This window comes from Ictalurus punctatus, chromosome 15 (genome assembly GCF_001660625.3).
Source record: "Ictalurus punctatus breed USDA103 chromosome 15, Coco_2.0, whole genome shotgun sequence".
In the NCBI taxonomy this organism is placed as follows: Eukaryota; Metazoa; Chordata; class Actinopteri; order Siluriformes; family Ictaluridae; genus Ictalurus; species Ictalurus punctatus.
Genome location: NC_030430.2, coordinates 7865190 through 7878517, shown reverse-complemented (window position 1 = coordinate 7878517; position 13328 = coordinate 7865190). Strand labels below are relative to the sequence as shown.

The 13328-nt window shown below is 39.1% G+C and overlaps 1 protein-coding gene across 4 annotated transcripts in view; it reads right to left on the bottom strand.

The window, feature by feature from the left end:
- Positions 1-13328, bottom strand: part of LOC108276222 (collagen alpha-1(XXIV) chain) — an 88674-nt gene that overhangs the window by 32284 nt on the left and 43062 nt on the right. For all 4 annotated transcript variants that reach the window (XM_047160218.2, XM_017487715.3, XM_047160217.2 and 1 more), the window contains 10 exons: positions 9191-9244; positions 9052-9096; positions 8363-8416; positions 8151-8204; positions 7621-7674; positions 4729-4782; positions 3376-3429; positions 2702-2746; positions 2556-2609; positions 2038-2082 (listed from right to left, as the gene is read on the bottom strand). In XM_047160218.2, the coding sequence (XP_047016174.1) occupies positions 2038-2082; positions 2556-2609; positions 2702-2746; positions 3376-3429; positions 4729-4782; positions 7621-7674; positions 8151-8204; positions 8363-8416; positions 9052-9096; positions 9191-9244 (513 nt within the window). The remainder of the gene's footprint in view (positions 1-2037; positions 2083-2555; positions 2610-2701; positions 2747-3375; positions 3430-4728; positions 4783-7620; positions 7675-8150; positions 8205-8362; positions 8417-9051; positions 9097-9190; positions 9245-13328) is intronic.

Sequence of the window (13328 nt, the reverse complement as noted above, 5' to 3'; positions counted from 1 at the left end):
TCAGCAGATTAGTTCTCATAAAGTGTTGGGTCTCATAAAATATCAAGCAATTCATCAACCATTCCTTCTAGACAACCGTTAGAGCAATGGCGCCTGGATTAGTGGTGTGACTTTGACTGGGCGTGTACAGCATGTGCGCGCCATCAGTGGAAAAACTTGCACAGTAAATCTCACCCATTGTGTATAGTGCGTTTGATGGATTTGTATTTGACAAAAATGCTCACACAGTACGAGAGCTTAATTCCATGACGATGACGCTACATGTCCAGACGACTCTAACCAACCCTGAATCAGTGAAAGATATGAAAGGGGGCTGAACACAACAGTCAGCTGCACTTCCCAACAAAGAGTAGGTACAGTCGGGGAAATAAGTATTGGACGTGTCAACATGTTTTTTCAGTAAATCTATTTCCAATGAGGTTATTCACATGAAATTTTCACCAGACATCAGTCTTAACTCAAGAAATCCGGAAATATAAAGAATTCACAACATTAAATAAATAAAGATATGTGGAATAAAGAGGAATGACACGGGAAAAAAGTACTGAACACGCTAAGTGAAATGTATTTAATACGTCGTGGAGAAGCCTTTGTTTGTAATGACAGCTTCATGACGCTTCCTGTATGAAGAAATTAATGGGTCGCAGTGTTCAAGTGTGATTTTGGCCCGTTCTTGTAAACATATTGTCTTTAAATCTTGTTGAATTGGATTCAAGTCAGGTGATTGACTGGGTCATAAAGGCAGACCCTTTTATCACATATTTGGGTGGTATTTTTGTGAAAAAATTATTCCTTATTCTGAATGCAGATCCATTAAACATCATCACTGAATAAAACCATCACTCATGGATTGTCTCCAGAGACCATAGATTCAAGTGTCCGCTATAATTATAGTGTGTGTGAGTGTGTGAGTGTGTGTTGGAGATTGCAACACCGGTGCTGATTTTCTGGAGCTGTTTCACTCGAATTTGAGCAACACACACAGTTCTCAAGAACAAACTTGCATGGCCGATATCTGATATACACAGCTTGTCAGACTTCTCTTCGCTTTGATGCCTAACAAACCTTCTTTCACAAGAGGCCAACAGGATTGGGGGGAGAAGAAAAAAAACAAGCAGATCTAGGCTTTTAACTTCAAAACCATTCACTGAAGATTAGTCGCTCATGTGTTGAATCTGAAACCCGAACGCTGAGAAAATCCGTTTACGAACACGACGTCAAAAACTTCGTAAGAGGACGCGCTGTCCTGCGGTCATTATTATTAAACTACAGAGAAATGAAGACGTTGATTTTTCCGCCACGTAAATGCCGTTTGTGTGGTAGACTTTTCAGTTTCCTAAAAACCGAACAAAGCGTGAAGGCTATTTAATTTTCCACATGCTTGGTACGCGTGCTAGGGCGCTGGATAGCTGACCTATGACCTTTACATCATGTCCTCCATCTTTGCTTCTTTTTCAACTGAAAACACGCTTTCTTTCTTACACGCAGAATCGCACATACCATATACAAAATCAATAAAGAAAACAGCGTCGCAGTAAGCGTTTTCGAAATGCTACGCTTTCGCTCGCTCACACTACAACTGCTAAAATAAAGGGTAAAATGGCCTTTTGGTGTCAGCGGGAAGGAAAAATGGATAAGAAATGACACATTTTTAAAATTTAGACCTAAGACACAATAAATTTCGTCTGTTTAAAGGAATTAAACTGATATGTGCGCCGTGCCATCATCCAGTTATATTAACGCACCAGTCATTTTTATTTTATATATAGTCTAATGTTGTCCTGTCCTCAAAAACAACACTTCAGAAACTCCTACTGGTCTACATTAGTTTTTGTGCCGTTAGTGTTACCGTAGTGTGAGTGTGTGGTTTTTATACGCTGGAACTTTTAGCGTGTTAGTATAAATATACCGTTAAATATACCATGTGTATATGTAGCTTCGCTGGTTATACCTCCAGCCCTGTGTAGAAATGTCTTCAAGTATTGTGATATGATGTTTTTTTTTTGTCATATTACACGTTAACAATGCTGTACTTACTGGAGGGCCGCTCTTGCCGACGTTTCCCTGGTCACCGACTTCACCCTGTAAATACATGAATAAAAATAAATAAATAAACAAACAAACAACTGCATTCTCTAACGTCTCTTAGCTGGAAAAGCTAAGCACATGTCCGTGTTTCCTGTGTGGTTCTTTCTTTCATCGCAAATGTTGTTATTATCCTGTAATGACAGCCCTGAGAGATCTCCTGAGCCGTCATAACGAACCACAACACGTTTATTATCAGATCAACCAACCACCACCCATTGTGAAACACTCAGCATCACCGAGAGTTATAAAACATCAAAGCGCATTTCATTCTGGTGACGGAACCACAAAAAAAAGGAAATAAAAGTCTTTACTAGTTTTAAAGAAGAGCCATGTAATCCTCCGAGACGGATGATTGAAATCTTAGCGATGTATATTTTATTGTTTGATAAATTATTCAGGCATAAAAATAAAAATAAAAATTATTTATATAAAAAAGAGGAAATTTTTTAAAAAGTAAATTCTTTTACCTTTGGTCCTTCAGGTCCTGGCTCACCAATATAACCTTTCCTTCCTTGTCTGCCCTGAAAAATACACAAACACACACACACATAGCATTACGGCATGGAATCCCAGCACACACACACTCTTTGAACACACACAAACGCACACTTACAGTGGGGCCAGGACTGCCAGGTGGACCCAAAGGGCCTTCATCTCCCTGGAAAAAAAAGCACATGAGGTAACGTTTCAGTAAACAATCTAATGATGAGGCGCCATAAACACTTTATTTGGGATATGAGGACATTCCTCTGGAGGAGGGGGTTGAGATGGAAAAAAAAAGAGAAAGAGAGTAAAATATAGCTGACTCTATAAAAAAACAATAAAACAAAAAACAAAACAAAAAAACCAAGCACCTTTATCAAGGTTTATCAAGGTTTCAACAGCCATGCCACGCCAAAAACACGCCAAAAACACCCACTCGGTTTTCCACCCAGCTGACTGAGAAATGTTTTTCCTAACACCTAATAAAAACCCTGCATTTGTAATCCCATAATGCATTGCTGGCCCATTATCTGCTTGAAATCTTGTTAAAATTATATAAGCTAGACTTCAGTGTTGGAAAATATGTAGCTGTGTGTTAATTGCTCGTTGAGTTGAGTCTAAGAGATGTGAGGATCAGGGCCAGGAATTGTGTGTGTGTGTGTGTGTGTGTGTGTGTGTGTGTGTGTGTGTGTGTGTGTTTGAACCACTTACACCATGTTTGTGATTAAAAGAAAAGAGTTGCTTGATGCTATTAACACTGGCAGAAAAATGTGTGTGAGAAAAATAAAAACACGAGATTATCACCTCTGTTCCCTTTGGCCCCAAAGGCCCTGGAGGTCCCCTCGCTCCCTGAACACCCTGCACACACAGACACACACACACACACACACACACACGCACACACACACACTCCTCATTAAAACAGTGACTACATTTACATGGACAGCAATAATCTAACAATTAACCTTATTCTGTATAAGACAATATTCTGATTAAGGTGTATACATGTCTATAATGCAACTAATATAGGAATACTCCACACGTCTTAATTCCATTTGTGTTTACTTCGAGTATGACTTTAGTCGGATTAAGGTCATCAATAATCGCTGTTTACATGCTAGTTTCTTAATCAGAGTATCGTCTTAAACGGGGTCATATCGGATTATTGTTGTCCATGTAAACGTACTGACTGTAGGAATCTCCTTATATCCACACATATTTGTGACATTACAGTAGAGAAAAGAAGAGCTTTACTATTAAAAAAACAACAACAACAGCAAAAACACATAATGGTCCTTCAGATAAGATGAAGGAGTAAAATATTGTCCATCTGCGTAGTAATCTGATCTTCTGGGAGAAAAGCCAAGTGAAGTGAAGCAGGACATCGGTCTTAAATTAGCAACTAAAATTGCGCTTTGGACATCTGACCTGGCTACACAAGCTCATAAGTTTTACAAGTGGTGGTGAAAGGACTGAAATTCTGGAAAAATGTTGAAATAGAGCTTGAAATTTAAAGCAGGAAAAAAGGTCACATAAAAGTATGAAAATAAAAGAAGAAGAAAAAGACATCTGTCTCAACTGTAAAATCACTCCGATTTGTAACACCGATTTGAGCTCCTGATGGTCAGTTACTGGGCTCTTTCACCAAGGAGTTGTCGGTTAGCATGTTTGCTAGCATGATAATATCTCTGACCATACAAACTAGCCGAGCGCTAATGGCTAACTGTCATATAGACTATAATGATAGGCATTAGGTCTCATTCTCACTGTTCAGATTTGTTAGGAATTCCGATTCTAATCAAAGCTGTCTGATGCCAAAAAGTTGCTTTATGACTTTACAAGTATATGATTATAGCGAAATTAAGTTGTTCTCCTTTTTAACCACTATGAGACATTGGAACTAAAATACCAATATTATTAATAAGTGTTCATCAGGGTCAAGGCAGATCCACGTCCTGTCCTGGGAATACTGGGCATGGTTGGGACTCCAGTCCATAGCAGGGCACCATTAACAAATATTAATAAATAAAAATATTTTACATTGAATAAGCAGTCAGAAGTCTGATTTAAGATAGTCTTAGATCAGACTACACCCTTCATAGATCACTGCTAATCTCTCCATGTTTCAGGGCTTAAACTGGCATGCTGTTTCTCTACCTTTGGGCCTGGAGGACCGTTGGGACCAGGAACCCCGATGTCTCCAGGAAATCCCTGAAAATAAAGGAAAAGTGCGTACATGAAAGGATGTCCAATCCTCAAACGAGTCACATGACATTTTATTCCTCGAGTCATGGAATACAGATTAATGGCGAATTATTTTGAGGGTTTTTATTTGAGTCAGTTGCTACAAATTAGGCACTTGTGGAACGGTGAGTTGATGCTGCAACCATAAGAGTCTGATTTCTACCTCTAATCTCAGTCATCTGATCTGCTTCTTGCGTGTGGCACCTCTGTCATGAAGGTGGCAACTTTTTTTCTATTTCATCTCGTTATCAAAGGTAGTCTAATCTCTGACTCAAACATCTCATCCATATTGAGTCTGACTTAACCTGAGAAGTCTGATCTCTGTCTAAACAATCTCATCCACTAGGAGTCTGATCTCTATCTAAAACATCTCATTAACAGTGGGTCTGTCTATAGCATCCTCTTTGTCATGGGAAGTCTGATCCCTGTCTAAACCATCTCATCAACAGCAAGTCAGATCCCTGTCTAAACCATCTTGGCTACAAGTTGTTTCGTCTTTGTCTGTAGCGCTACAGGTACAAAAAGTCTGATTTCTGCCTAAAGCAACTTAGTCACAAAGAGTCTGATCTCAGTCTGTAGTCTCAACCACAACGGGTTTGATTTCTATCTATAGCGTCACAGGCACAAGGAGACCAATCACTCTATAGAACTTCAGCTACAGAAAGTCTGATCTATGTCTGTAGCATCTCAGTCTGTCTGATCTTGGACTGTAGTACATTGGCCACAAAAAGTCAGATCGCTTTCAGCCACAAAGAGTCTGATTTCTATCTAAAATATCTCATTAACAATGAGTCTGATCTCTATTTAAAGCATCTCAAATATAGCAAGTCTGATCACGTTTTTCACCTACAAGTATTTTTATTTGTCTGTATCAATTCAACCACAGGGAGTCTGACTTCTGTGTTAAGCAGGTCATGCACAAGTCTGAGTTCATGAGTCTGATCTCTACCCTAAAACATCTCATTAACAATGAGTCTGTCTAAATCAACCACAAATCTGATCTCTGTCAAAAAACATCACATCCACAGTGAGTCTGATCTCTGTATGTAGCATTCAGCCACCAAAGGTCTGATCTCTGTTTAAAGTAACTCAGCCATATGTTGTCCTATCTTAGTCTGTAACACTTCAGCCAAAAGTCTGATCTCTGTATAAAGCCTATTCACCACAAGAAGTACAATCTCAGCCTCAAGAATCACATCCACAAAGAGTCTAATCTCTATGAATCAACCAAATCCAATCTCGGTCTGTAGAATCTCAGCCATGAGGATCGCTGTCCATAGTCTAATCTTGTCTGATCTTGGTCTTAGCAGCTCGGCCATACAAAAAAATCTGATCTCAGTCTACAGCAACACAGCCACAAGGGGTCCGATCTTGGTCAACAGCATTTTATCCACAAAATTTAGATCTCGGTCTAAAACATATATTCCACAATAAGTCTGATCACTGTTTAAAGTAATTTAGCCTCAAGAAGTCCAATCTCTGTCCGATCTACATCTGCAGCAACTCACAAAGCCACAAAAAGCCTGTTCACGCTCGAGAAGTCCAATCTGTCCGTAGCACCTCAGCCATGATCAGTCTGATCTTTATTTAAATTCAATTTGTATTATTAATTCATATTTTTTATACATCCCCAAAACAAAACAACTTGACCCTAACTGTGACTAAACCAGTGCTTTTAGATTAGACGTAATTGTAAAATAATATTTTTGCCTCTCCATTATCTGTAGGCATACTTTTGTAGAGATACTTTTCAAGCCCCCCCCCCCCCCCCCCCCCACACACACACACGTTAATGTCTCAGCTATATTGCTTCCTGAATACAGTAAAAGAGAGGGAATGCCTTCAACCCGAGTGCTGTGTTGAAAGAAATCCACTAGATGGCAAACAGTCTGTGTGAGACAACCCCTTCTACTCGCAGACGTGAACTGATCTTCATCCAGCATCTGCAACCCAGATGGAATCACATTTAACCAGACAGAGCCTCGAGAAAACTTTCCCAGTGACAATTATTAAAGAATATCCATATAACCGCTGTTGGAGCGTTTCATCTGGACAGAGATGCTGAAAGAAGCCTTGCTGTAAAGACGTGCAGATTCCTTCTTATCTACTTACGTTTCCCAAGAAAGACCAGTTTTGGCCTCCAAAACACTGTGCTAATGGAACATCAAATACAGTAACTATCATAAATGTCACTCAAGTGCCTTTAAATCGTGGTATTTGTTTAGCTCATACCCCCGAGCTCTTATGCTAGCACAATACTAATCCCTGACAGCTTAGTGACCTACAGCACCAACTTCAAATGCCAGTACCTGAGTGCCCTTAAATGACTGAAGGCATTTTATTTATTTATTTATTTTTTTTAACCATAAACCACCTACTAAATTTTGGAGTACGTTTGTTTAAATGTGAAAAGTTAAAAGTTGTGCTATAATCTTAAGGACATTTCACCACTTACTTGAGAGAGAAGTGATTAAATGATTTAAAGATACAAGTCCAAACACAAGACCAGATTCACTGTTCGCTGTTGAACAGATAATTATGGTATAGAATTTCAAACATTCTCCAACATACACCATTATAACCAAGACCTGAGAATAACCAAGGAAACAAAATGTTATTCGTCTCACACACCAGGGTTTTTCTCAGCTCAGGACTTTGTCACACCAGAAACCTTCGCAATCATCCGCAATCTTCACCAACACCTTTACTTTTTGATCAACTGAAGGGCTTGGACTGATGCTATCAGAATTTCCATGTTACCACTGATGCTTGATGTAGATCAATGAGCATGTTAGTGATACTTACCTCAGGTCCAGGAGGCCCCGGTGGTCCTGGGGCACCTAGGTCACCTGTTTTCCCCTTTCAAACAAGACAAAAAGGATGTACACATAATCAAAATGCATAGGTATACACAAATAGCAAGAGGTAGTTTGGCTTGGTGGTGATTTGCACCTTATTTTTATATCATTGGTTGAAGATCATTGGTGGAAATGAACGTAATCTAACTTAAAGTAAACAATGATTTCTACAAGAGCTTGACAAGTTACGGCAGCACCCCCTTCCTCTTCCAACCCATATTTAAACTGGGCACAAGTACAAAATGCCAATCAGTCCCAAGCGCTGTCTTGGAAATTTGACTCAAGGGGAAACAAAGCTTTACCAAGCACTTTTTCCATAGCTTTGTGAGCTGTATTTAGAAAAAAAATAACTGGTGCATAGAAGACTATAGAGGTTTGGATAGCATGCAAAATAAGATGCAAGCTCCAAAAACTGTTAAAAAGAGAGCATTGATGAAGTATTTATGAGGATGACATGGTAAAGAGTGGCTAGCGTACCATTGGTCCGGGTTTTCCACGTGGGCCTGGTGGTCCAAGAATACCTGCAGCCCCCTGAACAAAGAGGAACATTATGATATATTGAAATGTCAGACACATCTCCACACATACAAAAGAGTTGGAATGGTTGGAAGAAGACTTGAATGTTAGCCATTGTTCAAAAGAGCTTAAAAACTTTAGCGACCAAACATTTCGCTGTCCCATTCCCTCACCTTGTCACCCTGGTAGCCATAGTCTCCTGGTTCCCCACGTAATCCAGGTTCTCCCTAGATCATACAGCGCCATACAGAGGTTATAGGCTAAACACAGCACAGCAGTTTCACTTTCAGGGACAGAAATAACCACATCGTACTGTAATTCTGCAGCATTCGTAATTTCAGTAAAATATCAACCTGCTTGCAATCAACCTGATTGAGGAAGTGGCATAAGTGTAAAGTTTATTTCCACGACTGAAATGCAGGGCATGGTGCTAGCATAAATTCCTTTTTAAATTCATGAGCTGTTCCATACACCTTTGGATAAGGATGCATCAATACCAGGCTGAGTATGTGTTTTTTTGGTACTTTTTGAAATGAGTATATTTTCACAGTTTGCATGACTAATTGAGAAATATGTCCAGATTGCTGTCATTTTGTGTCGTCTGTTTATTACATCACATAGTACCATCACGTCACATAGTATCATGTTGGTATCTGAGCGCTTTTAACGAGCAGGAGGTAATGAGCATGCTATTGGACTGGATACCCAATAAGCGTCCATGTTGATAAATCCCTAGCTTTAAACTAATTTAGCTTTTCATTCAACGGTAACGATGACTACAACCCCAACTGCCCATAATTAGCACAAGTGCTGCGCTTTGAACATTTACAGTTTACTGCAATAATAGAAATATTTAGATCACCTTATCACCTTTCAATCCAGGTGGTCCAACGCCTCCAGGCAGGCCCTGCCAATGACAGAAGAGGTGGAGGAGAGGTTTTCAGTGTCACCAGAGAAGTGCACAGGGCCTGGCATAACATTACTTAATGACTGGTCATTACCTGATGTCCAACAATGCCAGGTAGTCCACGAAGTCCCTCAGGCCCAGGGTTGCCCTGAAAATAAGAAAAAATTGGTGAAAAAAACCTCAAACACTAAGGAGTACTCCTTAATATTGCAGAACAGAATGAAGGACGTGCTAATTTTAGTACCATTGTAGAGGAATAAGATTTATAATACTTCCCAACCAAACTACTGTATAAATTACTGCATAAAAAAGAAATGAGAGGCTGGACTGGGTGGTGTAATATTTTATCTTAGTTAATTAGTTAGAATTAACTTGCACAGTTTATGAAGTAAGGTAGTTTTCCAATAAAGTCCCAGTGCACAAAACTCTGGGTTGTACCCAGGACTTGATTTCCTCCAAAATAGTAGCAGTGCTAATACTGCTCTTCACCAGGGTTTCCTGAATCTCACCAAAACATTGCTAACCACAATGAAAATGCTGAGTCACAGCTACATTTTCACGAAATGGATGAGTTTTTCTTCATTGCCAGCCCTCTGTCCTCTGGTCTCACCAGGAGAAATGCAAATTACCCGCACATTTCTGGTGGAATTGTGGCTTTAGTCACACGTTTATCCTGCCACACTGCTAGCTGTTGTGCAATAGAGAAGAAAGTTAGCTGGTAGAAAATAGCTAATATTTTCTGGAAAAAGAAATGCCTAGTGTGAAAACACCCCACAGAAGGAACTTCTAAAGAATATCAGATGTGTAAGACTAGGGTTGGAACTAAATTCTGAAAGAGCAGAAAATCATCAAGAGCAGGGTTAAGCACCTCAGGCTTACTTAATGTGACCGACACCAGATGACAGGTTAATGAGGAAAATCTCAATCCATCCTTTTTTTCCATATCATGACATAAATTTCCTTCGGGTCTCAAACAGTACATTCCAAGTTGTCTACACTTGTAGATCAGTGCCAACTCTCTTGAGATATCTATTACAGTCAGTGGGGTGGTAATGTTTTTGCTTCTACAAAACACTGGTATGATTATCTAGACAAGCAGTATTGAAGTAAAATTTGTGAAGATACAGGTACGTAAAAGGGTCATAAAAACACAAGATTATCACCTCTGTTCCCTTTGGCCCCAAAGGCCAAACTCAAGTGGCCAAACTCAACTCAAGTCCATCTCAAGTGGTCCAATAATCGCAAAGTTGGTTGCTCGACAGTTTTTAATTTTCCTAATTTTATAAGTGATTACCTCTATGTATTGTCATTGCAAAATCACCAATTTTTTCAGTTCTATTTGGTTTAACTACGACGACCATCTTTGTGTCATGGCACACAACAAATTTTAGTTATACAGCTGTTTATGGAATCGTCAATATCTAACCCTAACCTTAGACTTAGGTTATAATTTGATTATATATATATATATATATATATATATATATATATATATATATATATATATATATATATATATATATATATATATATATATATATATATATATATATATATTGGTTATATATAACTTTTAAGGTAAATTTATAATGGGAAGGGTTCAAGTCTCATCTTAATTTTTTGAGAGGGTACCTAGGTAAGTATAGTGTGCATGCAGGACATTTCAGGTTTGAGACTTCTCTTTTTTATGGGGACGAGAAAGTGCAATTTTTAAAAATTCTCTGAATATCTCTGGTGGGGGACTAGATACGAACCTCAAACTTTCATATAGATAAGTCCTCTATAGTAGCATTCTGCTGTAAAAAATTGTGAGTTTGAGATTGGAGGTAAACTCGAGCTTTAATTGGAGTGGACCTCGAGCTTTAAGTGCTTTTATCACAGGAGAAACACTACCACAGCTCTGTTTATGACACTGTTCAATGGTAAAACACTCACCTAAATGCTGGACTTTTATATTTGGATAATATCTATTAATGCATACCAACTGTACACCTGTACCAACATGACAGATCAGGGTGATTACTAAAATCTATTCCTAGAGGTCTACTGTCCTGCAGAGTTTAGCTCTAACCTCAACCTCACAATTTTTTACAGCAGAATACTACTATAGCGGACTTATTTCTGTGAAAGTTTCAGGTTCGTATCTGGTCCTTCACCAGAGATATTCAACCCGAAAGTGAGGGAATTTTTTTTAAAATGGCACTTTCTTGCCCCCATTAAAAAAGAGAAGTCTCAAACCAGAAATGTTCTGCATGCACAATATACTTACCTAAGTACCCCCTAAAAAGTTAAACCCTTCCCTCTATAAATTCACCCTAAAAGTGGAACTGTGAGCAATCTTGAGCATTACGATTGGACTTAAATTCTAAGTCTAAGGAACAAGAGTGTGCAAAATGTTTATATATGTACATGGACATTGTAATTTGCTCTAGAGATTAGTTTTTGTTCCAAGGAGCTAGATCCATGATCACAGAACTATGGTCTTTTTTACATTCACTGATAAGACTCTCTTGCAGTATTTTTTTCTGCTGAAATACTTTGCATCCAGACTATGCTCACTCAGTTGATGACCCTTGGTCTAACATATTTGTTCAAATTTAAAACTAGAATAAACCCTGGATAATGGAATTTTACTTTTCAAGTTTACACATCGGGGCCACTTTTGCTTAATATAGTCTCCAGTGCCCGTTAATTAGCATAAGGAGTGGCTAAGGCTGTACAGCCACAAATGGCAATCTGCTCAGCCATGACACTGATTCCTTCCATGTAGGGTTAGATGTTTGCTGGTGCTGAAGGTTGGCCTGGTTTTTATTATGGAAAATGTTTTAGAAATAGGCCATGGCAATCAAGCACAAAACAAATGTGTTCATTAAAGAAATAACCGACATGGCTTTCTGGACTCATTGGAACCAGCTTCTTCACCTGCTCCTAATTCCAACACACACTGACCTTTCCATAGGCTTTAACGCAGGAGTGATCTCAGCAATCTTTTATGCACATGTCTCGTGTCAAACAAATAGTTATCTCCAAGCACTCAGAATCACCATCCTTTGCAAGAAAGGACTTACTGAGCAATTGACACCACTATTAGCACTGGCATCCCTCATAGCATCCTCAGCCCACCACCAATAAGGACATACGGCATGAATGCATGGCACGGGGAAGTGCATCTGGAGAATCTAAAACCATAGGAATTGCTTAGAAGGAGAACGGGATACCCTAATGGCTTCATGGGATGAAGACAAATCGTGTGCACTTCATAAAATGCTATGTCTCTTTCAACTGACAGCCTGCTTTAAAAACAGTAAAGTGCTTTGCACTGGCTGGAACATGATCTTGCCCTCATAAATTCTTCCAGAAATAGCTTGAAACAGAGGACAGGGTATAGGAGCCTACTAGTTGTTATGTGAAACTAAAGAAACTGGCAGGGTCTTAACATTTCAGAGCATGCCAATAAACACACAGTGTATCTAACTTGCATACCACATCCTTTTGAGCTCCTATCCAGTGGTCCATTGAGTCAAATGGGTTTCCCCTCAATGGTCAATAAACAGTCTAGGAATTTCTCTCCATTGGTTTAACCAAATTTTTCTGGCTTAGAATACCCTGACGATAACCCAACCCTACAGCAGGGTTAACACTAGGCAAACACTAACAGTGACCTAACTGTAACCCTGTGTCCCATACAACAACGCTAACCATACATAAAGCATAATCTTAACCTAACACTAACTCTAGCTGAAACTCATGCCTAGCATAGCCCTAGGCTAACCTAACCCTAACCCTACACCAACACTAAGTAAAACTTATCCATAGGCCAAGCCTAACCTTAGCTAAGCCATAACCCTAGCTCAATTGGTTAGGAAATGTGAATTAGTCATTTGTTTGCATGGTTCAGTGTTTTGTGCTTCTCAGGGATCACTGACACTGGAGATATTTATGTACCCATATCCTCCCAGGCTGCCTGCCCTATTGAAAAATAGACGAGATAATGGAATGGCCATCAACCTGAGAAACAAGTGCAGCACAAGCCAAGTATTATTAAAGATACAATCTTATGACAAAGTAATAGAACAAACAACAACAAAAATCATCTAAGTGAACAACAAGCTGCCAGAAACTTTTGAGTGCACCTTTGCATAGTTATACAAGTGTCTAGAACCAAAAATGGGAGATGGACCACTGCTCTTTCAAAAGAAATTCCCTCTTGGAGTTTTCATGAGAGTAGTGGA